Here is a 23,726-nt window from a genome sequence, read left to right as displayed (position 1 = left end):
GGATTTACCGAGCAAAAATATTACTCCTTGCAGGTGAAGTCAGATACTTTGTGTGAACTAAAATTTGCCCCAAGCAAAATTCACCTCAGATTCACTAATATTTCACGTCTAGACTAAATTTTGCATTTACTGAGCAAAAATATTATTCTTTTCAGGTTCTACTTTTTCTCATGGCTCTACTCTTTAGGGACAAATAGAAACACCAAAGTTGCGTAGATTTGAAGGAACGCCTGTTTTTTGTCTTTTTTTGTCCTCACAATTCCTGCCTCTGATTTTTTATTTCCTATCTACTGTGACCGTTTGGGTTAAAAACACACACTTTTTCCCCAAAGGGACCCTAATTATTACGAAACTAACAATTTCCTCTCCATAGTATGCAGCTGTGTCTCCAAGTTGCCTTTCATCTGGAATGCGGTATTTCTTATCTATATAGTATTTATAAGAAATAAAAATGCCTGCAGCTTTCATATAACGTCTCTGGGTGTATAAGAGAGAGAGTGATTAAACTCCACAGAAACTAATGATTGCAAATATTAGGCCAACCAAAGAAATTTCCCAGGGACAGAATATTTAATCATGTCATTGTTTAGAATTGCAGCTAATGGTGAAAACTAAAAGTAGATGGATTTTTATTTAACTTTATATGCAACTATTTCAATCTCTCTACAGAGGTGTATGCATTCATCCAGGGGACTCACAGCCACCCACCATGGGTGTGTTTCACTATCCTCTGTATTTGTAGAATTAATATCTTTGTTATTATAGAGCCCTGTTTTCTGGAGGCTGAAAGTGCCTCCAGGTTTTGAAATCTGGTTTTTGTTTCTTGGTAGCTTTCTGGTGTCCTGCACAGATGGGCAGTTCTGAGGCAAGAATCCAAGATCCAGACCTGCCAATGACTGGCCACTCAGCACCCAGTCACCGTGTTTAACCCCTAGGACTGAGGCCCTGTAGAGAAATTGAAATAGTTACATATAAAGTTAAATAAAAATCCATCTACTTTTAGTTTTCACCATTAGCTGCAATTCTAAACAATGACATGATTAAATATTCTGTCCCTGGGAAATTTCTTTGGTTGGCCTAATATTTGCAATCATTAGTTTCTGTGGAGTTTTAATCACTCTCTCTCTTACACACCCAGAGACATTATATGACTCCCCAGTACAGAGGGTGTGAGGCTAGATGCAGAAGTTGTGTAGTGGGGTGTCTCCAGGAGCTCCCCCTCACCCAGTGGGCCAGAATCTGGGGAACAAATTCAAGCAATAGCTAGGCCTCTTTGGTTCACAAAGAACCCTCAAAAGCCTAGGACCCAAGCCTCCAGGTAGGGGACTTTTGTCACTGGCAGGCCTTGTGCCAACCCAGGTATGCTTTTGTTTGGACTCATTGTGGTCGGAGAGAAAATAATTAGCCTTCTGGTAAAAATCAAGCTGATCAGCTTGTTTAAAAAAAAAAAAAAAAAAAAAAAAGCCTCCCTGGTGGCGCAAGGGATTAAGCACCGCACTATGAAGCAATAGCCTATGTAGCAAGAGTTCAGTCCTCAGCCGGCCAGGGAGCAACCCACATGGCCAGGCAGACCTCTCCTGTCTCACCCGCTGCTCCCCTCAGCAGTGTTTTTCAGTCAAACTGCCTGTTCTGTTCCCCACTCTGTCTCTGGTGGATCCTCTCACCCCCTGCATCTCTGGCCTGTACCCCAGCTGCTTGTATGCATAAATAAATAAATTTCTTTAAAAAAAAAAAAAAAAGCAGGGGCTGGAGGACCAAAGGGAGTGCAGGGTTGGACAGGGAACTTCACCACAGGTGCACCTGAGGGCTCCCAGCCCAGGGTGGGAATGGGGGCAGTATCCCATCTGCCTGGTCAGGAGCGGGAGTTCTGACAGCTCCCTCTGGGCCGCCAGGGAGGCAGGATGTCTGGGTGCAGGTGAGGACCATTTTCAGCAGTGTTACTCACTGGGAAGCCGGGGGGAAGCACCTGTTACCACTAAGATTATAAACACTGAGGCCAGAACAAAATCTTCCTGACGTCCTCCAGCACTAACAGGCTTACTTGTGTTGGGTCTCGGGTCTTGAATTTATGGTGCTGGGACACTGAGGTAGACATTAATTCCCACTTTCCACATTTGGGGCTGGTGACTCTGTTGGGGCTCTCCTGGACTGTGGGGTCTTGAACAGCATCTCTGACCCCCATCCACTTAATACCAGGAGCACCCACCATTGCAATGACCACAGATGTCCCAGATAATACCCAGTGACCCCTAATGTCACTTTCTCTGTCTCACCTGAGGGAATAGGCAGATGACACCTGTGCCTGTGACGAACTCAGCAGGCCATGCTGACAAGGCTCCAGATCAGCACAGGTGTCCAAGGCAATCACCCAGTGGTCTTGGGGGCCAAGAGAGAAAGCAGTGTGAGTGGGAAGCATGTAGGAGGTGAAAGATCCTGGGCTGTACAAGGGATAGAGGGCTTCCAGGAGGTGACGAATGCTGAGTTGCTGGGAAAGGATAGCAGAGGGTATAAGACAGGCATATCACAGGTGGGGGGCCCAGCCTGCTTGTCCCAGTATGGCCAAGTTAAGCATCTGGGGCAGGAGAGGCTGGGAATCTCATATGAATTTTTTTAAAGATTTATTTATTTATGCATACAAGCACCAGGTACAGGACAGAGCGGGGGAGGCAGGTGAGAGGATTCACCAGAGACAGAGTGGGGAGCAGAACAGGCAGATCCACTGAAATACACTGCTGAGGGGAGCAGCGGGAGAGGCAGGAGAGGTCTGCTGCGCCATGTGGGTTGCTCCCTGGCCAGGGATTGAACTCGTGCTGCAGTGGCTGCAGACAACTTCATAGGTTGTGTCTCAACCCCTTGCACCACCAGGGAGGTTCTCATATGATTTTTAAAAAGAATTGATGAAGTATAATCAGATGAACAGTGCCTTCAAAGACACCCACAACATAAATGGTGATGTCACTTGATGTGGTAAAGGGATTTTGCAGGTAATATTGAGTTGAGGACCCTGAGATGGAGGAGGGTCTTGGATTCCTGGGGACCCAGAGTTTTCACAAGTGTCCTTACAGAGGGAGGAGGCAGACCCCACTGGAGCCTTGGAGGAACCAGCCTGCCACATCTGGGTTTAGCTCCAGGGGCCCATTTCAAACTTCTGATTGCTACAACGGTGAGAAAACAAATTTGACTTGTTTTAAGTCAGAGGTGGGTGACGGTTCCTTCCAGAACCCCCAGGACACTCCTGCATGGAGTGTGCAAAGTTTAGGCTCTGCCTCTGCGTGGCCCTCTGCGTGAAGACTTGTCCATCTTCCTCCATGGAAATCTCAGCAGTACAGCGAAGCCACGACATACATTGATCTCTATAATCCATGGTGTGTGCAGGCTAAAGTGTGTCACATCTGCAATGCCTTTAAAAGGAAACTTTAGGGGACCGCCCTGGGGGTTAAGTCTCAGCACTATCACCACTGGGGGCTGAGTTGGATCCCTGGCCAGGGAGCTGACCCGCATGGCACAGCAGACCTCTCTTGTCTCATCCACTGCTCCCTCAGCAGTGTATTTCAGTGGATCCACCTGTTCTGCTCCCCATTCTGTCTCTGGGGATTCCTCTCATCCCCTGTACCTTTGGCCTACACCCCAGTTCTTCTATGTACAAAAACTCAAAATAAAATGAAACTTTAAAGGTAGCTGCATAGACAAACCACGAATAGGCGAGCACAGATGTGGCAGAGGAACACAGCAGGTATTTCTGGTGGAATCTTAAGAGGCAGGTGTTGGGCATTCACTGCGACATATTGACACTTCTGTGCACATGAAAGTTTTTGTAATAAAATGCTAAAAAGTAAAAAGAATTGAGTCTCCTTTTATTGCCCTTCAATGTTGTTTTCCAGCTTGGCCTTCCTGCTGTCTTGACTCAGCGGAACAAATAGTCAGCAGGCCTCTGCACTCTCCAGCAAGCAGCAAGAAAAAGGGAAGTGAGCTAGAAGCAGCCATGTCTGATACGTGTCCAACAGCTGGGGCAAGAAGCAGGCTCAGGAAGGCGTGGACGGTGCTGGGCCCCACATTCGCACACACAGCTGCTGGCGCTTGATAAAGAGCAACCCCGGTGCCAAACCGTCTCTTGCCTCCTGACAACTGGTGAACCACACACTCACTCCTGGGGCAGAACCAACGGGTTTCTCTCATGCTGGTGGCTTATTATTTTATCTAATTTACATTTTGTATTTTTTATGCCCCTTCATACACTTTGCAACATTTGAAATGTCTTTCCAATGATTTGTCCTTTTCACTGGTTAAATGTAATTGCTCTGCCAGATTTCCTGCCCCCACATTCCCAGGCCTCTGCTTCCACAATCTTATCTTCATTTCCATGAAATTTTTATTACTAAATATAAGGACAATAGATGCTCTTTGAGAAATTAGATACAGAGTTACATTGTACTGGGTGTTTTCTTGTATGTATTTTTATTTTAAAAAGACTTATTTTATGCATACAAGAGCTGGGGTACAGGCCGGACATGTGGGGGATAAGAGGATTCACCAGAGACAGAGTGGGGAGCAGAACCGGCAGACTGACTGAGATACACTACTGAGGGGAACAGCAGGGAGACAGGAGAGGTCTGCTGTGCCATGTGGGTAGCTCCCTGCCTGGGGATTGAACTCGTGCTGCAGTGGCTGCAGAGAGCTTCATTGTGCTCTGTCTTAACCCCTTGCGCCACCAGGGAGGTCCTGAATCTGGTAGTTTTCATTGTATAAGTTCCTCATCTCCTGGGTTAGGTTATTCCTAGGTATTTGATTCTTTTTTGATGTGACTGTGATAGAATTATTTTTAAGTTTATTTCTCTTCATTCTCATTTGTACAAAAAAATGCAATAGATTTTGGTATGTTGGTTTTGCCACTTTGCTGTAGTCATTCATTGTTTCTCATGCCTTTTTGGTAGCGGTTTTAAGATTTTCCGTGTATGGCACCGTAACTTCTGCAAATAATGAGTTTCACTTCTTTTCTTCCAACCTGGGTTCCTTTTTTTTCCTTTCCCCACCACCCTCTCTCCAGCTCCTTTGTCCCTTTTCCTCCCCACTCAGAGTTCCAAGCTAGTCTCTGTCTTCTCTGAGAACCATGCCAAGATAATTTTTTTAAAAAGATTTCTTTATTTATGCATACAAGCACCGGGGTACAGGCCAGAGGAGTGGGGGTGAGAGGATTCACCAGAGATAAGAGTGGGGAGCAGAACAGGTGGACCCACTGAAACACACTGCTATGGGAGGGTCCTGGGCGAGTCAGGAGAGGTCTGCTGCGCCCTGTGGGTTCCTCCCTGGCCGAGGATTGAACTCATGCTGCAGTGGCTGTGGACAGCTTTATCGGTTGCGTCTTAACCCCTTGCATCACCAGGGAGGCCCCCCCAAGATAATTTTTCTTTTTCTTTCTTCATAGTAACCAAGGCCAGTTTGAGCAAAAGACAATGAGGTGTAAGAAATGTCATCTGTAGCCAACCCTAATATTTGCAGTTCTATTCTTCTATCCTTTTTTTTTTTTAAGATTTATTTTTTATTTATGTATGTACACAAGAGCTGGGGTATAGGCCAGAGGTGTGGGGGGGTGAGAGGATTCACCAGAGACAGACTGGGGAACAGAACAGGCAGACTGACTGAAATACACTGCTGAGGGGAGCAGCGGGGAGACAGGAGAGGTCTGCTGTGCCATGTGGGTAGCTCCCTGGCTGGGGATGGACCTCAGGCTGTGATGGCTGGAGATGGCTTGATAGCACTGAGACTTCAACCCCAGCACCACCAGGGAGACCCTCTTCTATTTTTTTCCTTTAAACTCCTCTGAAATAATGATCCAAGTAGAACATAATTTGGACTGATACCTGAGTTTTGCTGTCAAACAATATCAGGCCCCAGCTGAACCTTATTATTTTAAGTCTTGTATTTTTCTACATCAACTACCATATATGTTAGAAAAGTGAACAGATTTTAAAAGCCACCATTTTAAGTTGCATAACTTTGACCACTGTCCATTTTCAGAACTTTGTCGTCTCTTACACAGAAATTCTATTCCTGCAAAGCTTCCACGCCGCGCCCCCCCCCCCCCGCCGTGTGCATTCCGTGTGAGACCCCCCCTCTGCTAGGGACACGACCTGTTGGATCAGATGCAACTCCCCGTTCCAGCGCCATCTCCTTGAACGTTTACGTTCACCACCCTGTGTCAGTTCACGCAAGCTGCTGTCACGGCACGCCACAAACTGGAGGGACGACACGCAGCAGACATTTATTTCTCATGGTTCTAGGGGCTGAAAATCCAAGATTGAGCCTCCAGCAGATTCCATGTCTGGCGAGGAGCTCCCTTCCCCATTCGTAGAGGTTTTCTTCCTTGTCCTCCCATGATGGAAGGGGACAGGGCCCCTTTTAGGCCATTCCCAAGGGCCATCCCGCTCCCCATTCACCCTGCAAAGGCCCCGCCTAGTGACGTTGCCTGGGTGGGGGAGGTAAGGACAAGAACCTTCAGCCTCCAGCAGGCGTGTTCCCACATAAGGGAATAATCAACCCGCATCCTGAGGCTCTGGAGGGGAAACGCCACGATATGTTTTGGGGTTTCAGTGAACCCATAACAGAGTAAGAGGAGTCTGGAAAATGAGCCTCTGACTAAAGAAAAGGCTTTGTGTCAGTCATGGGGGAGACCAAGAAATGGGCTACTTTCCCTTCCCAGGTGCCCCAACGTTGGAACCCCACTACTCCTGCTCTCCAAAAGCCAGTCCCGAACACTGCTTCTGCCTCCCCACGGGTGAGGAGGGCTGTCTCCTCAGCTCCACGCCCAGAAGCAAAGGGATCTGGTGAAAGGCAAAGGAGGCCGTTCCTGCAGAGAAATGCCCTTTCCCTCAGAATCCCCCCAAGACCGAGAGTCCACACAGTCCTCCCTCGGGATGAACTGGACTCAAAATTGAGCCTCCTGCCGCTGGACACGGAGGCCCCCCCTGAGCCAGGTGGGCAGGGTGGACGGGTGGATGCCGGGGACCCCCTGGTGTGCCGTGACCGGGAGGCGCCTGCTTCCCTGTGGCCTTTCCCCAAACCACAAACCCGATTTGATCGCGAGAAAATCTCAGACCGAGCCGGCTCAGCCCAGACACCGGCCCAGCCTCACAGCTGCCCGGGGCAGGGAGACAAGGGACACACGGGAAGCCTGTCCCGCCCTGGAGAGCGTCGCAGTCGCGGCAGCTGCCGCGGGTCCAGGACAGAGTGGCCGGCAGGACAGAGACGGGGCCCCAGGGTCGGGGGCGGTGAGAGGCGTCCGCAGCCTCCAGGGCACTGTCAGGCCAGGTGGACGCGCCCTGGGCGCTCTGGCAGCTCTTCTGTAAACCTGAAGTTCCCTCCAAAGGAAAAGGTGATTAACACATTTCAGCCAGACCCTGCCCCTTCTCTGCCCACAGGCGCCCAGCAGGCCCCCCACCCCTCCTGCCCGCGCTTCCCGCCTCTCTCCCTCCAGCTCCCGCTGCTCCACACTCTCCTGTTCCTGGACGCGCCCGAAGGCCTGTCCTGCCCCGCCCCGGACCTGTGCCAGGGCTGTGCCTGCTGCCCGGGCACCTTCCCCGGACGTCCGGGACTCACTCCCACCGGGCTTTGTCTTCGCTCAGATCACAGCAGTTCCTCCGCAGCTGCTCCCGTCTCCCCATGGGAGAAGGGGACGCCCCCCGCCAGAGCTTGTGTCTGTGTGTCCATCGCCCCAGCACCTAGAGCTCCAGGCTTCGCGTGCGGCTCCTGACGCAGCTGGGACAAATCACAGATTTCGTGACTTGTCATCTCATGGTCCTGGAAGTCAAGAGTCTGACATGACCTCATGGGGCTACATTAAACCAGGGTGCGGGCAGGCTGCCCCACCAAGGCCCCAGGGGCCCGTCTCCCGCCTATCCCAGCTCCTAGGGGCTCCACATCCCGGGAGCAGGCCCTTCCTGCGTCCTCACAGCCAGCCGTGCTGTGAGCCCCTTCCCAACTCTCTGCCTTGGACACCCTCCTCCCTCTATGAGGACCCTCATGAGGACCCCACCCCCACCCCCACCCAGGAATCCAGGACCTTCCCATCTCAGGGGCTTCAACTCATCCCCTCTGCTAAGTGCCTTCTGCCACGTGTGGTAACGTGTCCCCTGGTCCTGGAACTAGGACATGGGTTGTCTTTGAGGCCTGTACTCCATACCACAGTGCATAATCAATACTCAAGTAATGAGGGCTTTCCTGTGGCGCAGCGGGTTGAACGCAGCGGTTTTAAGCTGTCCACAGCCTCTGCAGTGCAGGTTTGATTCCCGGCCATGGAGATTCACACATGGCGTGGCAGATACCCTCTGTCGCGCCCTCCGCTCCCCTCAGCAGTGTATTTTGGTCATCTGCCCGTTCTGCTCCCCACTCTGTCTCTGGTGAATCTCTCACCCTCCTGTGCCTCTGGCCAGTACCCCAGTTCTTGTATGCATAAATTTATTTTTTTTTAATTTTTTTTTTTAAAGAGGCATGTTTTATTTATTTATTTGTTTGTTTGTTTTGTTTATACAAGCACTGGGTACAGTCAGAAGCGCGGGAGGGTGAGAGAATTCACCAGAGCCAGAGCGGGGAGCAGAGCAGGCAGAAGGACCGAAGTACACTGCTGAGGGGAGCAGCGGGCGGCAGGAGAGGTCTGCGCGCCATGTGGGACCCTCCCCTGGTGGCCGGGGAGCAGCCGGGGATCAAACCGGCGCCGTGGAGGCTGCGGGCAGCTTCACAACCCAGCACTCAACCGCTGCGCCACTGGGGAGGCCCATTGTATGCATAAATTTAAAAAAAATCTTTAAAAAAATAATCAAGTAATGAATGAGTGAGTAAAGGAAGGAATATTTGTGATGAAGCACCCAGTGAGAGAGGTACCAGGAAATGCTGAGTCTCAGATGACGCCTACATGAGGTTAATCCAGGCAGGCTTCCTAGAAGAGGTGGCATATAGGCTGGTGACATCAAACACAGCATCCCCAGTAGGAACATATGGACACGTGTGTGAACAGGCAAGGACAGGCCTGGAGATTCGAGTGAAGGGAGGCATACGTGCTATACTCTGTGGGGGCACAGGGGCTCCCTGAACCTTGAGCTTATGGATCCTGCAAACCCTTTCTCAGAGCTGGAGACTGAGACCAGGGAGGGTGGGAATGCACACTCCACCCTGTTCAGCATCGAAGGACACAGAATCTAAAGGAGAGACAACAACACAGTTGTGGACAGAGAGAGTATTGTTACACAGCCTTCTTTAACCTAAAGATACAGAGGAGCGTGGGGCCTCCCGGTGGCGGAGGGGTTAAGCCTCAGCACTATCAAGCTGTCACTAGCCACTGCACCATGAGTTCGATTCCCAACCAGGGAGTTACCCACAGGGTGCAGCAGACCTCTCCTGTCTCCCCGCAGCTCCCCTCAGCAGTGTGTTTTAGTCAGTCTGCTTGTTCTGTTCCCCACTCTGTCTCTGGTGAATCCTCTCACCCCCACACCTCTAGCCTGTACCCCAGTTCTTGTAGGCATAAATAGATCTTTAACAACAAAAAAAAAAATCTGACTAGCATTACTGCAGAAGTCTGGAATTGAACCCGGGAGGTCTCCCTGGGAGGCCTGTATGTTGGGTTCAGTGTTGGAAAACCTTACATTGCTTTTCTAGTACTTGTCATTGATCACGACCCTAATGAAGCCCAGCCTCGAGATCAGGTCCTGCAGAAACCTTTCCTCACCTAGCCGTTCCCATGATCACTCAGAGACGGGTGTGCCCCGGTATGTGATGCTGAACTTATACCGCCACAGTGAGAACTGATGGGGTCCCTTTGGCGTCTCTGACTCCAGAGCCACTGTCTTGCGCTCCCACACTGGCCCCAGGCCCTGCTTCATGGGGTCCAGCAAAGTGCTAGAACTTAGTAGCCAATTTCTGTTGCGATAGCATTTCATACCTTATCGTGTCTCCACCAGCTTACACAGGCGTTCTCAACCTTGACACTGTTGCCAATTGGGGGCAGATAACTCTTAGTTGAGGGAGGGGGGCTGTCCTGGGCACTGTGGGGTCTGAGCAGCATCCCCGCCCCCACCCGCTGGATGCCAGGGAGACCCCCAATGTCACGATCACACAAGTGCCGGGATATCACCCAGGGTCCCCTGCGAGCAGCAGCAGCCCTCATGGAGAGGCACTGACCTAAAATTATGGAAGTCAGGTCCTGTTACACATTTTAAAATACACAGTTCACCTAGAGTATTTAAAAATCTCTTGGTGCTTTAGAGGTAAGCTTGTTGCTTTTTACCTGGTCAGGGTTAGTGTGTACAGACAGGCCCTGTGGAAAGTGATTATGGGAGGGGTTAATTTATATGCCATCTTGGTAACTACCAATGGATATGGTAGTAATTACCAGCCAAAGTGGTATTTTAAGATTACACCTGAGGGCCTCCCCGGTGGCGCAGCGGGTTGAGCGCAATGCTATGAAGCTGTCCACAGCCTCTGCAGTGCGGGTTCAATCCCGGCCGACTGGCAAGAATCCACCTCACACAGCAGGCCTCTCCTGTCGCGCCTGCTTCTCCCCTCAGCAGTGTCTTTCGGTCAGTCTGCCTGTTCTGCTCCCCACTCTGTCTCTGGTGAATCCTCTCACCCTCCCGCGCCTCTGGCCTGTACCCCAGCTCTTGTATAAAAATAAATCTTTTATATATATATATAAAAGATTATACCTGAACTCACAGGGCTGGAGCTGTTAGTTCAACTATATATATTTTTTGAGATTTATTTATGCATACAAGAGCTGGGGTACAGCCCAGAGATGCGGGGGGGAGGGGTGAGAGGATTCACCAGAGACAGAGCAGGGAGCAGAACAGGCAGACTGACTGAAAGACACTGTTGCGGGGAGCAGCAGCAGAGACCGGAGAGGCCTGCTGTGCCATGTGGGTAGCTCCCTGGCCGGCCGGGGATCGAACTCGTGCTGCAGAGGCTGCGGATTGCTTCATAGTGTGGTGCTTAACCTCTTATGCCACCAGGGAGGCCGAGTTCAACCATATTATATGGAATTCATTGTTACGTAGCTCTCAGGCCATCTGAACTCTTCAATATTAAAAACTATGCTTTTTATAGGTGACGGGTATGATGACATATGGATCAGATCTCACAAAACCGGTATTAAAAAAAGGAGAGCAGGGTCTGAAGCTACAGACACCCGTGTGCAGAGTGGTGCACTCGCAACAGCCATCTGTGAATGGACACATGCAATGGACCCCCACATGGGCCCATCACTCAGCATGAAAGTGGGGGGGCAGCTCTGACCCTCGTGACCACGGGAGGGACCCTGCACAGAAGATGCTCAGGAAGAGAAGCAGACACGCGAGGCCACGTGGTGTGAGTCCCTGACAAGAGACGTCCAGGACAGGCCCAGCCACGGGGAGAGTCCCTCCGAGGACAGGGACTCCGTTGGTCGAGCTGTTGCTGCGTCTGGCACCAAATCAGAGGGAGAAGAAAGGCAAGGCCTGGCAACTACATTTTATGGGTGTTGTCATCCATGGTACCCCCTTTTCCAAGGCTCAGAGACAGGAAGCAAGGGCTTCTGGGCCAAAGAGGCCAGCTGACATGGCTCTGTGCTACGTGGGCGTGGGGTCACCCCTCAGCTAGTGCCCAGTCATGGGGCCCTCCTCCCCCTCTTGCTCTGGCTGCCGAGCTGATTGGCCTCGCCTGCTGCCACCGGCCACCTGCTGCTGTCCGTCCCAGGCCACCCGCCCAGAGTTCCAGCCCGTCCATCCCGTCCAGGCGCGGAGGCTGCAGGGTAAGTAGGGCTGGAGAGGTCTAGGCAGAAATGGGGGTCCTTAGGGGCTGGGGAGGTCGTCTCCGAGGCCGATGGGAGTCCTCAACTCCTGTGACTCCCCCACCCCTGCCACATACACTGAGATCTGCCCATTGGGCCCCTCCCCACGGCTGTGTCCCAGCCCCAGGGGAGGGTCCCCTCTCTACTCAGGAAAGGGGTTCCCTAATGCTAGCAGCTAGTGGTGCCGGGCCCCCCAATAAACAAGCTTTGGGAAGATGACAGGTTTGGGCTTGACCTCCTGCTCTCCGTGACCTCTGATCAAGCGGCCACTGCCGATCTCGGTCTCCCTGCCCCGTGGGAGAAGGCACAGCGCGGAGGCAGGGCCCCCAGAGTGGGATCAGGCGCCTCCCGGGGGCCCGCTCCTGCCTGTCACACAGAGTACGGCTGGCCCCGGCTGCCAGCACGAATGCTTAGAACTTGGGTTCCAGCTATGGCAGGTGATGATGGTCCAGGAGGAGACCCCTTGGGGCCTGGGAGAGGCTGGGCCGCGCGCCTGCGTGTCTTGCTGACCTCAGACACCAGATAAAAATAGTCCCTGGTCTCAGAGACATGAGCTGACCCCAGGCCCGGGCTCCTGGTTTGCGATGTCTGCGTGCCCTCTACGGGCCCTCACAGCCTCTGCGTAAGCTCAGGGGTTCTGGGGCTCTGGGAAGTCTGGCCTATAGGGAGGGGCCCCAAGGCAGGTGGGGCAGGAGCAGGGCCTCGAAGGCACCCGGCAGGCTGCTGCTGGGCTGCCCCATGCGTGCGCAAGGGGCTCCGGGCAGCGGGACAAGCAAGGGCTGGCAGGGAGGTGGGGACGGCGCAGCTGGAGGGCACGGAGCCTTTCCCCAGGCAGGCCAGGCCCCCCGCAGGGCTCAGTGAACGCCAGACACCTCTCCCCACGCTCCCCCACCCCAGCCTGACTCTGGACCTGGCCTTCTAGGAAGACACCATGGCAACCAGGACCTTGGAGGATGGTGTCCCGGGCGGCTGCCAGGCAAGTAAGGACCTCACTACAGTGGCTGACTCCCACCTAGGCCAGCCCCAGAGGACGGGTGTCGAGGTACCTGCAGGGGTGTGGGCAGGACGAAGCCCATTCTCCCCTGGGCAGGCGGCCCACCTTCAGAGGCCGGACTTGGACCGGCACACGGACGTGGGTTATGTTCTGCTGCTTTTTCCAACCTCTGTGCCCATTAGTGCCCGGGGGGTCTGTAAGGAGCCCAGGAACACAGGTGTTGGGTCACATGGAGGGGGGTGCAACTCCAGCTTGCCAGTGAAGCTGCGTGCCTCGGGCAGGGCCGCCTCTTAGCCTGTCTGCTCGCTAATCTGGGACACGGGAGAAGGCACCCCCATTGCCCCACACAGCGCCAGAGGAGGGTGGGCTTGGCCTGGGGGACCCCACCGTCTTCAGTCTCCCTCTTTTCCCATTGACAGCGATGCCCAGACAGGCCACTTCCAGCCGCTGGCCCCCCGTGAGTAGCTGGGGCTGTCGGGCTTTAGCCCAGGATACCCCTGGGGTTGGGGACCCACAGGCCAAGGGGGTGGGTTTCTACCACCCACGGGACTGGTTCCGGGTCCCTCCAAGGAAAGGCCAACTCAGGACTCCCCATAGGATTCCCAGGAGCCGGCGGCTGAGGGCCGCCCCGCAGAAGGCGCGGAGGCCGGGCTCAAGAAGACAGACCGGGAGCCTGAGGCCACGCTGGCCCGGGGGTCTGGGAAGGAGAAGATGAAAGCAGGGGCAAGTGGGTTCGCAGAAGGCAGGGTGAGGTGGGGCGGGTGGGCAGGGACTGGCAGGGGAGGATATGTGGATTGGGCCCTTGGGTCCCAAGGGAGTGGGGAGCCGGGCCCGCAGGTCCCAGCGGAGCCAGCGTGTGGGGAGCTGTGCTAACCCAACCCCAGGGGAGCTGTGCTAATGCACCCTCGCGCCAGCTGAAGTGCTGCCCAGCCCCCGCTAATCACCTCCGAGCCGGTCTCCGCACCTCAGTGAAGCTGCCAGACACCCACACGCGGTGCGCAGCACAGCCGGCCCCGGGGAGCTGAGTGTGGGGCGCGGGTTTGCACTTTGCTGGGGGCTCTCAGCCCCGCACTTGCTCCCACAGCGCCCCGGAGCCCCGCGAGGAAGAGGACGCAGCCGGCGCCACCCCCGCAGCCACCGCCGCCGCCCCCAGGCGCGGGCGAGGAGCTGCCCTGGGGAGACCTGTCTCTCAACAAGTGTCTGGTGCTCGCCTCGCTGCTGGCGCTGCTGGGCTGGGCTGTCCAGCTGTGCCGCGGTGAGCGGGGGGCCTGAGCCCCAGAGGGGACTCCGCCTGGGCGCCCACTCCCCCCGCCAAGCACCTGCACCCCCAAGGATGGGGTCTGGGAGCCTCAAATCCGCAGATGGGTCTTGTGCGGGGGTCCTACTTCTCCCTGCCCCGCCCTGTGCACCCCCTAATCAGGAAAGGCCCTCTGTGCCCCATGGTTGGGCCTGGGCTTCTCTGCAGGATGGGTAGTGCGCGCCTGTTCCGCTCCTCTGTGGCCCTTCTGCACCCCCTCCGGGTGAAGAGGCTCTCCCGCGCCCCTGAGTCATGCAGTCCAACCCGGGTGCGGAGACCTTACCCCACCCCATCCCGTGGAGCGCCACCGTCCTCGCTCATCGGGCATTCCTGCAGCCTAGCGAGGCCAATGACTGATGGTTTTGCAATCTGGATGAGGGAGGTTTGAAGGGAAGGGGCACCCCCAGTGCAGAGACCCGGAGCCCCTAAAGAGGGCCGGAGTCCAGCTCGGAGAGCCCGATGGAGCCCAGCCGGCCCCTGGCCCGTCCCCAGCACGGGGGCGCTAGGAATGAGGACTGGGTGGCCCGCGGGGTCGGCCCCTGCCCCTAGGCTGACCCGCGTCCCTCCCTCCCCCCCTAGACTCCGTGACGTGGGAGGCGAGCGCCCCTGCACCGGCCCCCGAGCCATGGGTCCCCCCCAGCTCGGCCCCCGGGGAAGCAGAGTTGCCCCAGGTAAGCGCTTCCCCCACACGAGCGCGGCGGGGCGCGTGGCCCGGGCCGCGGGGCTCTGCCTGACCCTGCTCTTCCCCTCCAAGCCGGAGCCCCGCGCCCGGGCCCTGCCGGCGGGGCTGCCCGAGACGGCCGAGCACGCTGCGGGCCCCGGGAGCAGGGAGGCGGCAGAGAAGGCCCGAGGGCAGCCCGGAGGAGACGCGGAGGAGGGAGCTGAGCCGCGCGCGCGCCGAGGGCCCAAGGAGCGGCGGGCGCAGCCGGGGGCCGCGGAGCAGCGGCCGCGCGAGGAGAAGCGCCGGCGGGAGCAGACGCCGCGCCAGGAGAAGCCCCGGGAGCCCCCGGAGGCCCGGGAGGCGCCGCCCCGGCGCCGGGAGGCACCGGGAGGGGGCCCGGGGCCGGGGGCGCGGGGCTCCGGGGACCGCAGGCCCAGGAAGAGGCCGGCGTGGGCCTCGGAGGAGGAGGACCGGCCCCCGGGCCGTCAGAAGCGCCGCCCCGGCAGGGGGAGGAGCTGAGCCGAGCTCCCGCCGCGTCCCCGACGTCGGAGGTTCCAGCACAATAAAGCGGTGAGCGGCTCCCGCGACGCCTGCTCCTTCGCGCCCGGCCCCGGAGCCGCTCTAGGCCCCCGACCGGGATGGGGAGCGGCGGGCGGGCGGGCGGGGCGGGCGGGGCGGGCTGTGGGCGCCTGGGGCCTGACCCGGCCCTGCGCCCCAGCACCGTCGGGTGGAGCCCGCGCCCTCGCCGCCTCCACCGGCTCGCGACACGGGACACCGCAGCGGAGCTTGCTGGGCTTTATTGATCGATCGGCTCGGAATAAATAGGGGCGGGGCCCCCTGGCCTCCGGGTCGGGGTCCGCGGCGGGGCGTCAGCGGCAGCCGCACTCGGTGGCCACCATGTTGGGCACGTGGTGCGCGCTGATGCGCTCCCCCGCCAGGCTGACGAGCAGCTTCCCCGCGTAGGCCGTGGGCACGCAGCAGGGCGGGCGCGCCAGCGCGGCGCCGCGCGCCTGCATCTTGAGCAGCAGCACCACGTGGTTGCCGTAGCGCGGGTTGCGGTCGGACTGCGGCCACCCGCACGTGCCCTGGCAGTTGTTGGCCTGGTACGTCTCGGGGATGAGCACCGAGCGCTCGGCGCGCAGGTCCACCCGCAGCTCCCGCAGCGCGCAGGGCCCGTCCCCGGCCGCGGCTGCCGCGCCACGCCTTGCCCGCAGGGGCCCGCCGCCCTCCCGCCCGCGCCACTCGGCCCGCAGGCCCTGCAGCGCCTTCAGGAGCAGCAGCGCGCGCAGCGGGCCGCCCGGGCCGCCCGGGGCCCCCGGGCTCCCCGGGCACAGCGCGAGCAGCCGCGCCAGCAGCGGTGCGGCGGCCGCCGGCAGCCCCGAGAGCGCGCGCAGCTCGGCGGCCAAGGCCTGCAGCTCGGCGGCCACGCGGCGCGCCAGACCCGCGGCCCACGGCGCCGACGCGGGCTCGGGGGGCGGCGCGGGGCCTCCGGCGGCGGCCGCGGCGGGCGGCAGCAGCAGCAGCAGCGGCTCCTCGCCGTGGAGCAGGCGTTCCAGCGCCGCGGGGTCCGACAGGTTGACCAGGCCCTGCGGGAAGCCGGCCAGCGCTCCGGGGTCCAGGGCCAGGCGCGGCGGCGAGGCCCGGGCCGGGGCCCCGCGCAGCACGCGCACTAGGCGCGCGAGTGTCTCCAGGAAGGGGTCGGCAGTCGGCGGTGGCTCCTCAGGCTCCGGGGACGGCCTGCAACGCCGGTGGCGGGGTCGTGAGCCGGCGCTGGGCCTCGTCCTCCCCCACCCTCCCCGCCCACGCGGGGCCGGCGCGCACCTGGGCGGCGGGAAGGGCACGGTGTCCAGCCGACCGTGCACCGGGAGCGGCGTGTGCCTGGACCAGGGCAGCAGGAGCAGGACCGGCGTCATCCGCCTGAAGGTGCGGGGGTCGGCGCCGAACAGCAGCGCCTGCAGCTGGGCGATGCTCAGGGGGACACCTACTGGGGGGCGCCAGGGACGGACTCAGGCTGGGGAACAAGGGCGGCCAGCCCCACCCGGCCCCTCTTGACGTCCCCCTACCGTCTCCGCGGAGCCGCAGGGTCAGGGTGAGCCCAGGGCCACGCCAGGCCTCCGCGGGGCCATCCACGACCAGCACCAGGTAGCGGGTGTCCCGGGAAGGGCAGAGGCTCTGTGGAGACGGGCAACCTGGGCGCTGGAGCCTCATCCCGAAGCCCGTCTCTCAGATTCCCTCCCCTATGCTGAGGGCTCCAAGTGGTGCCCCCGCTGCCCCCTCAACTCCCTAGTACCTGGGTGCCAGGCAGTCCAGCCACGGTGATGGTGACCGCGGGACCAGGCCCAGGGTACAGCACCAGCAGCGCCAGCTCTGGGGGGCTGGGTCCTCCAGGTGGGGGCTCCTGGAACCTCAGGGAGGGTGTTGGCTTCCATGTCACTGCAGCAGGGACAGGACGTGGTAAGGGGGACACGTGAACCAGACGCCTGAGTCTCTCCCCTAAGCACATCAGGTAGTCCTGTAGGGAGCCCCCCTCACCCCCCAGCATGCCTTGGAGAGTCTGGTGAGAGGGCCTGGAGGGCTGCCGGGCACAGGGGCAGCCCTGGAGGAGAAACGTATGCAGTGAGACAGTGCCGGCAATCCCTGAGCCCTTGCGGTCGGTATGGGGGTCTTCTGGGTAGCCCCTTCCCTGGCAGTGGGTTCCCAAGGCCCTTGGGGCCAGGCCACCTCCCACCCCTGCTGCCTTGTGTGTGGAAAGGGGCACTCCTCGGGGAACCCTGAGGTTTTACAAGCTCCATATCTTCCTGTGCGAAGGGGGCATGCAAGAGGAGCATTGGGGGCACCCGGCCTAGAGATGGCAAAGATCACGGTGCCCACCTCCGTGGTCACAGACTGGCAGCCCAGCCTAGGGAGCAGGCTGGAGTGGGGCCAGCCCCATTTGACCTGGCAGGAGGGTGATCGTGGTGTCCTGAAGGAGCTGTTGAGAATGACAGCAAGACTCACCCGGCCACCGCCATCCCTGCCAGCGGGCCCCAGACCTACCTTCTTCCAGGTGCAGGACCACCAGCGGTTGCCCCCCAGGTCCCCCCAGCCAAGTTCCCAGACGTTGTAGAGACGGCAGGGCTGCCTGCCTGTCCCCGGGGGAACAGAGCCCAAAGGTGGCCAGGTCATGCGGGTCCCAGTGGGCTTGCTGCACGGCCTCCAGGAAGGCCTGCTCATAGCTGCTTGGCACCCCCACCACCTGCAGGAGGGGGGTGCTGCTGCCATTGCTGCCCGGGTCCAGTGTCACTAGGCACAGGGGATCCCGCGAGTGGTCTGGCAGCCAGTTGCCTCCAGGAGGCCAGTCCCAGTCTTGGCGGAAGATGAGACCCCCGGTGTCCACGGCTGGCTCCTGGGACCGGGTCTGGGCCCCCGACACCGCTTCTTCTGGGACTGCAGCCCCCAACAGAGCCCCCATCGCCAACAGCACCAGGGCCAACAGGGAAAAATGCAAGCCCTGCATGGTGGGTGCTGTGAGGGGCCGTGAGCCCCAACTTATATGGGCTGAGCTGGAATGTGTGCGTGAGAGGGCAGCCCTATCTCCTCTGGGATGTGACCTTGGGGGACTGAGGTCCAGAGCCCCACTGTGAACCCTGCAGGCGCCTTCTCAAAGCCCCTCTGTTCCCCAGGGCAGCCTATCTCGGCAGCAGCAGCGATACAGAGCCCGGCCTACTGACCCACTCGTCCTTGAGTCCTTCCCTCCTGCAGTCAGGGCTGGGAATGGAGCGGCTATCAACACGCCTGGGGGCAAGGCAGGTGGGCCTGGGGGGGCAAGGCCCCAGCCCCATTGTTCCTACCGCTGGGTAGGTGGGCAGACCCAGCTGGAGGGCAGCCACCTGCTCCTCAGCCTGCTGGGTGGGCCGGGGCACAGGAGCACCAGCACCTAGGCCGCAGAAGCCAAGCAGCAGGGAGCCTTGACCCGCTCGCCTCCCTGCCCCTGCTGGCAGGGCTTGTTCTCCAGTCAGCAACTTCCTGCCCAGGCCCTGAAGCACTACCAGCCCCCCCCCACCCCCCCCACCCCACTCCAACACAGCAAACCATCCAGGCAGCGGGTAACAGTTTAATGGGCTCTGAGGCACCAACACTTTTTCGTGGAAAAACACAGGGGAAAAAAAAGCCCAGCCTTGCTTGGGGGCAGCGGAAAGGAGCGTTTCAGTTGGTGGGGGGAGGGGGAGGAATATTCCCAGGGCCTTCGGAGGGCAGTGGGGGCCTCAGCATTGGGGGCATGGGGGCTGGGGGATGTACACCAGGGTTTGAGGGGTGAACTCCAGGAGGCTGAGGGTGGACCCCAGGAGCTGGAGGATGGACTCCAGGAGCTGCTGGGTGGACCCCAGGGGGTGGGGGATGGACCCCAGGAGGCTGGGGGTGAATCCCTGGGGCTGGTGGATGAACCCCAGGAGCTGGTGGATGGACCCCTGGAGCCTGGGGGTGAACTGCAGGAGCGGGTGGGTGCACCCCTGGAGCCTGGGGGTGAACCCCAGCAGCTGGGGGAGGGTGAACCCCTGGGGCTGGCGGATGGACCCCTGGGGCTGGAGGATGGACACCGGGAGCAGGGGGGTGGACCCCAGAAGTGGGTGGGTGGACCACTGGTGCTGGGGGGTGAACCCCAGGAGCAGGAGGGTGGACTCCAGAGGTTGGAGGGTGGACTACTGGAGCAGGGGGGTGGACCCCAGGAGCAGGAGGGGGTAGCTGGGGAGGGCCTGGGGGCCCCGAAGGAGCGGGCCCACTGGGGGGCATGGGTGGCAGCGGCAGGCCTCCCGGCGGGGGTGGAGGCAGAGACTCAGGCAGTGGGGGACGAGGGGGCAGGCCATTCATCAGCGGGGGTGGGGGCCGCTTCACCCCAGGAGGCCCGGCAGGCAGGCTCGGAGGGGCCGGGGGCTTCTCCATCTTAAAGTGGAACTGCAGGAAGAACTGGAGAAAGAACAGAATGAGCAGGAACCCTCCAGGCCTTGGGCAGGGGCAGTGTGGCCACTGGAAGGCCCTGGACACAGAGCCACTACTCACCTGCTTGGTTTCCCGGTTCCAGTGAGTCCAAAATTTGCCTTCAGCCTTGTCAATCTCCCTGCTGGGCACCTGTGAGCAGGGCAAAGGGGATCTTTAGGGCTGCCCCCCTGCCCCAGAGAGGATCCACAGGAGGAGGCGGCCCTACTAAAAGGGGACAAGTCGCATTTTGGGGAAGTGCACTTTGTGCCGCTTTGTCCTTGCTGAAGTAATGCCTTCAAACCTCTCCCTTCGTGCCCTCTACACGCCTCAGACGCAGAGGCCTGACAGGAGGGGCGCACGAGTGGCTGGAGTTCCCGCAGGGCTACCTTGAAGGCAATGGTCTCATAGGGCTCAGCAGCCATCAACAGGTACTGCCAGCGCCGGTCCGGGGGTTCGATCCTCTGCTCATAGGCGGACATGAAGCGGTGGCGGGGCATGATGCCCTCGGCAATCTCAGGGTAGTCGATCTGCAGGGACACAGACAGTGGCAACAGCACCTTATGGGGGTCCAAAACCACCCCCCCCCACGCCCGGACCAGGCCCCATCTCACCTGGAAGAGGAGACTCTGCTGGCCCATGTCCGTGTCCCTCTGCTTCGTCACTGCAACACCCAAGGGTCTTAAGTCCAGGCCACTCTACACCTGAAGCTCAGGGGCCCCAGGTGATCTGACACTGGGGAGGCACTGGTGGGGTGAGTGGAACTATCGCAGCAGGAAGGTGTTCCTGCTGGGCTGGAGTGGGGGTCAGCCGGCGGTGCAGGTGCGGGGGGTGGGAATATGGGTTCTCTGTGGCCTTTACCCCCAGAAGCCTGGGACAGCACCAAGGCATGTGGGGCAAGCAAGATCTGTCCCCCACTTCCAGGAATGAGTACCCTTTGTATTGAAGTTCAGTGGCTTGGTCAGTGACCACCTGGCCCCCAGCTGTTCTCCACAATCTAGATAGGCCATGCACCCCTGAGGTCCTCCAAACCAGAACCACCCCTGAGACAGACCACATGGCCTAATGTGGCCATCTTTGGTGGGCGCCCCCTGCTAGCCCGAGCTCATCAAGTACCCACCTCAGGACCTGGGACGCCAGTCACACAGGACGTGCCCACCATATTAGGAGCACTTGCCAGGGGATTTCCTTCCTTCCTAATTCCCAGCAACCGTGTCCTGTATTCCAGCTGGGTCAGCCAGCTTCTGAATCAGGTGGCCCTCCTCGAGGTGCCGCCAACATAGCCTCTCTTCTGCCCTGCCTCTCTCTTTCAGGGTGAAGGGGAGCCAGTCTCCAGGTCCAGGGTCAAAGGAAAAGGATGCACCCTCTCCCCACTTCATCTTCACATGGAGCAGAAAGAATTAAGAGCTTTTGTGACACCCGAAACATAGCCTGAAGGAAAGTCTACGTCAAGAAGATGGGGCCCAAGGCAAGATGGGATGGGTGGCTCCAGGGCTGGGGGGACCCACAAGTAGGAGCTGCTTCCAGACAGGCTTACCTTTGTAGCCAGGGCGGCCGATCTTCACAAACTTCTTTACCTCCACCTTGACCTTCTCTGGTGCCGGCTGGGCAGGGGCCTCCTTAGCCTCCTTGGCCGCTCGCCGGGCCCTGCAGGTGGGATGAAAAAGGAACTGTGGCCTCTCCACAGGCGCCAAGGCCACAAGTCCAGGTGCTGGGAGCCAGCCCTCACCCCCACACCAGCCTTGGAGCTGTCTGAGAGGTGAGAGGGGGATGGGGCCCAGGCTTGAATGACAGTGAGGAGGGAGCACTGGGCACTGGAAGGGGATGAGGTACTCACAGGTTAGTCTGATGCTTTTTCCCTTGGGTGTGTGCAAGGTAACTGCCCTGGAGAAGGAAGAAGCCACAGTCAAGAAGACATGAGCAGGGGGCTGGATGCCCCTGGCCTGATCTCCCTGTCACACCTATGGGGACGAGGACCACAGAGCTGGCCTCTGTCCACAGGGACAAGTGACTGGGACCTGATGCTGGACACCCCCATAGCAGAACCGCACAGAGCGGAAGGAAATGGACGTGGAGCCTGCGACGATGACGTCTCAGGTGCCGGGTGTCAGCACGCAGGCGTGGAGCAACCCCACTCCAGAGGGAGAGGAGCCAGCAGAGCTGCCAAGCTGAGGACACCTGGCAATGGCTGCTGGCGCTGACCTGACTCCAGGGAACCTCTCCCGCAGGACAGGATGAAACATGTGTCGGGTTCCCAACGAAGGGACTGCTCTGACTGCCCAGAGGACACTGGACATGGGGACATCTGTGGCTGTCACGCTGGGTGTGCTCTTCACAGGTGGGTGTGTCAGGGACTCTACCCACACCTCACAGTGCCCAGGAGAGCTCCCCAGAGAGACAACCAGCCCCAGTGTCAGCAGTGCTGAGACGAGCCTGGGCATACAGAGAGGCCAGGCTAGCACCACCTGTCGTGTGGCTGTGACAAATGGAGTGTCGGACAGTGTAGAAACGGTGAGCGAGAACGACTCGTTGCTGCATGAATTAGCCCAACCCAAGCATGCGTCCAGGCCATCTCAGTTGTTAAGAGAAACCAACTGGACCCACAGACTGATGGGATCTCAGAAGCACAAGGTGGTTTCTGGGTGGATGCCGCGTTCACAGACGCACACGCACATCGCAAGGCTGCCCTGGTCTCCGGGGACTGCGAGTGCAGGATGCAGACTGGGGGGGACTCAGCCTTCCTCTGGTACGGCCAGTGGTTCTCCCAGAGATGCTCTCTGAAGCCCGTGCTCAAGGGACTGAGCGGCGCTTTGCGCGGTGTGCCAAGGCCAAAGCACCCACCCTCTCGTCTTCTGACTGAGATCTTGAGAGCCCTGCGAGCTGGACGGGACCCCGGGGCTGGCTGGACTGGCAGGGCCACTGGGATGGAATGCTGGACGGGCAGGGATGCAGAGCTGAGAACATACCTCGTTGTTGTGCAGGGTCAGGCAGAGCTTGCATTCGTAGGAGCCCAGGTGGTTTTTCATGAAGTAAGGGTCCTGGGGAGGGAACGCACCCCGTCAGACAGTGAAGGCGGCACCTTGCACCCCGCCTGTCTACTGTGCAGGGTGAAAGCCTTCATTTTGAGAAGCATGGCGCTGAGCAGAGGTGGCCTTTACTTCAGGACCAATATTTCGATGACCATGGACGAGAACTCAGGGCTGGGGCTGGCAGGAGATTCTAAGGCAGCACCACGTGGACCACTAGGTGCAGTGGGAATGCAGCGTTCTCTCAGAAGGGCTGGAGTTCCTGACACTCTACCAGACCCCGCCCCCTACTCTGAGGAGTGAGGGCCTTTGGGAACCCTGGCCCCCAAGGCAGAGCTCCAACAGTACTGCTGGTAACCAAGGCCAAGGCTCCATGCTGTACCCGACCAGCATCCTGAGTGTTGCAGTGCGAGCTGGATGTGGGCAAAGCACATGAGTCAAACCAAAAACCATACAGACCCACAGCTGTGCGCACCCTGTGAGCAGCACGGGGGCTCCGGGGCTGAACAAGTGATGCTCCATAAACAGAGGTACCAGGCTGGGCACCTCTGACCTCAGGTGGGGTGCAAATGTCTCGGGGCCCAAATTCTGCCTCCATGTCCCCATGGCTGTGTCATATGTGGCAACATCCCTCTCCCCGTTTCCTCATCTGGGACACCGGGGTACAACAGAACTGACCTCACAGTGGCACTCTAGGAGTGCCTGGCACAGAGCAAACAGTCAACACATCTCAGTATCTAAGGGGAACCAGAAACTGGTCCTGTCTTACCCAGGGTGATTCTGCCCCCGGGAACACAAGGGTGACTGGGAACATCTGTGGCTGTCAAGCAGGGTGTCTAAAAGGGGCCCCCTTGGCCTACCTTATTGATGTCGATGGTCTCTAGGGCCAGCTGACGGAGCCGCTCCCTGCGGTCCCGGTTGCTCTCGGAGGAGGAGGCCACCCCCCCACTCCCGGTCTTGCCCCCAGGGCGATGCTGGAAGTCCAT

At 58.8% G+C, this 23,726-nt stretch overlaps 3 protein-coding genes across 3 annotated transcripts; 1 reads left to right on the top strand and 2 right to left on the bottom strand.

Moving 5' to 3' along the window:
- The first annotated feature begins 11,753 nt into the window (after positions 1-11,753).
- Positions 11,754-15,313, top strand: JSRP1 (junctional sarcoplasmic reticulum protein 1). Its single transcript, XM_084250778.1, has 7 exons — positions 11,754-11,770; positions 12,707-12,789; positions 13,223-13,260; positions 13,401-13,530; positions 13,888-14,058; positions 14,680-14,771; positions 14,855-15,313. The coding sequence occupies exons 2-7, from the start codon at positions 12,741-12,743 to the stop codon at positions 15,278-15,280; spliced, it is 906 nt and encodes a 301-aa protein (XP_084106904.1). The 5' UTR covers positions 11,754-11,770; positions 12,707-12,740; the 3' UTR covers positions 15,281-15,313.
- Positions 15,314-15,630: 317 nt separating this feature from the next.
- AMH (anti-Mullerian hormone) lies at positions 15,631-18,212 on the bottom strand (the record flags this gene model as incomplete). Its single annotated transcript, XM_084248623.1, has 5 exons — positions 15,631-16,498; positions 16,583-16,742; positions 16,825-16,933; positions 17,052-17,194; positions 17,798-18,212. 5 exons carry the CDS (start codon positions 18,210-18,212, stop codon positions 15,631-15,633), a joined length of 1,695 nt encoding a protein of 564 aa, XP_084104749.1.
- Positions 18,213-18,840: 628 nt separating this feature from the next.
- Positions 18,841-23,726, bottom strand: SF3A2 (splicing factor 3a subunit 2; the record flags this gene model as incomplete). The annotated part of the gene is made up of 8 exons (XM_084250291.1): positions 18,841-19,705; positions 19,799-19,867; positions 20,104-20,244; positions 20,329-20,378; positions 21,252-21,361; positions 21,552-21,598; positions 22,681-22,752; positions 23,601-23,726. 8 exons carry the CDS (start codon positions 23,724-23,726, stop codon positions 18,947-18,949), a joined length of 1,374 nt encoding a protein of 457 aa, XP_084106417.1. The 3' UTR covers positions 18,841-18,946.

The sequence above is a fragment of the Talpa europaea genome (genome assembly GCF_964194135.1).
Source record: "Talpa europaea genome assembly, chromosome: 12".
Taxonomy (NCBI): Eukaryota; Metazoa; Chordata; class Mammalia; order Eulipotyphla; family Talpidae; genus Talpa; species Talpa europaea.
This window is presented reverse-complemented; position numbering and strand designations above follow the sequence as displayed.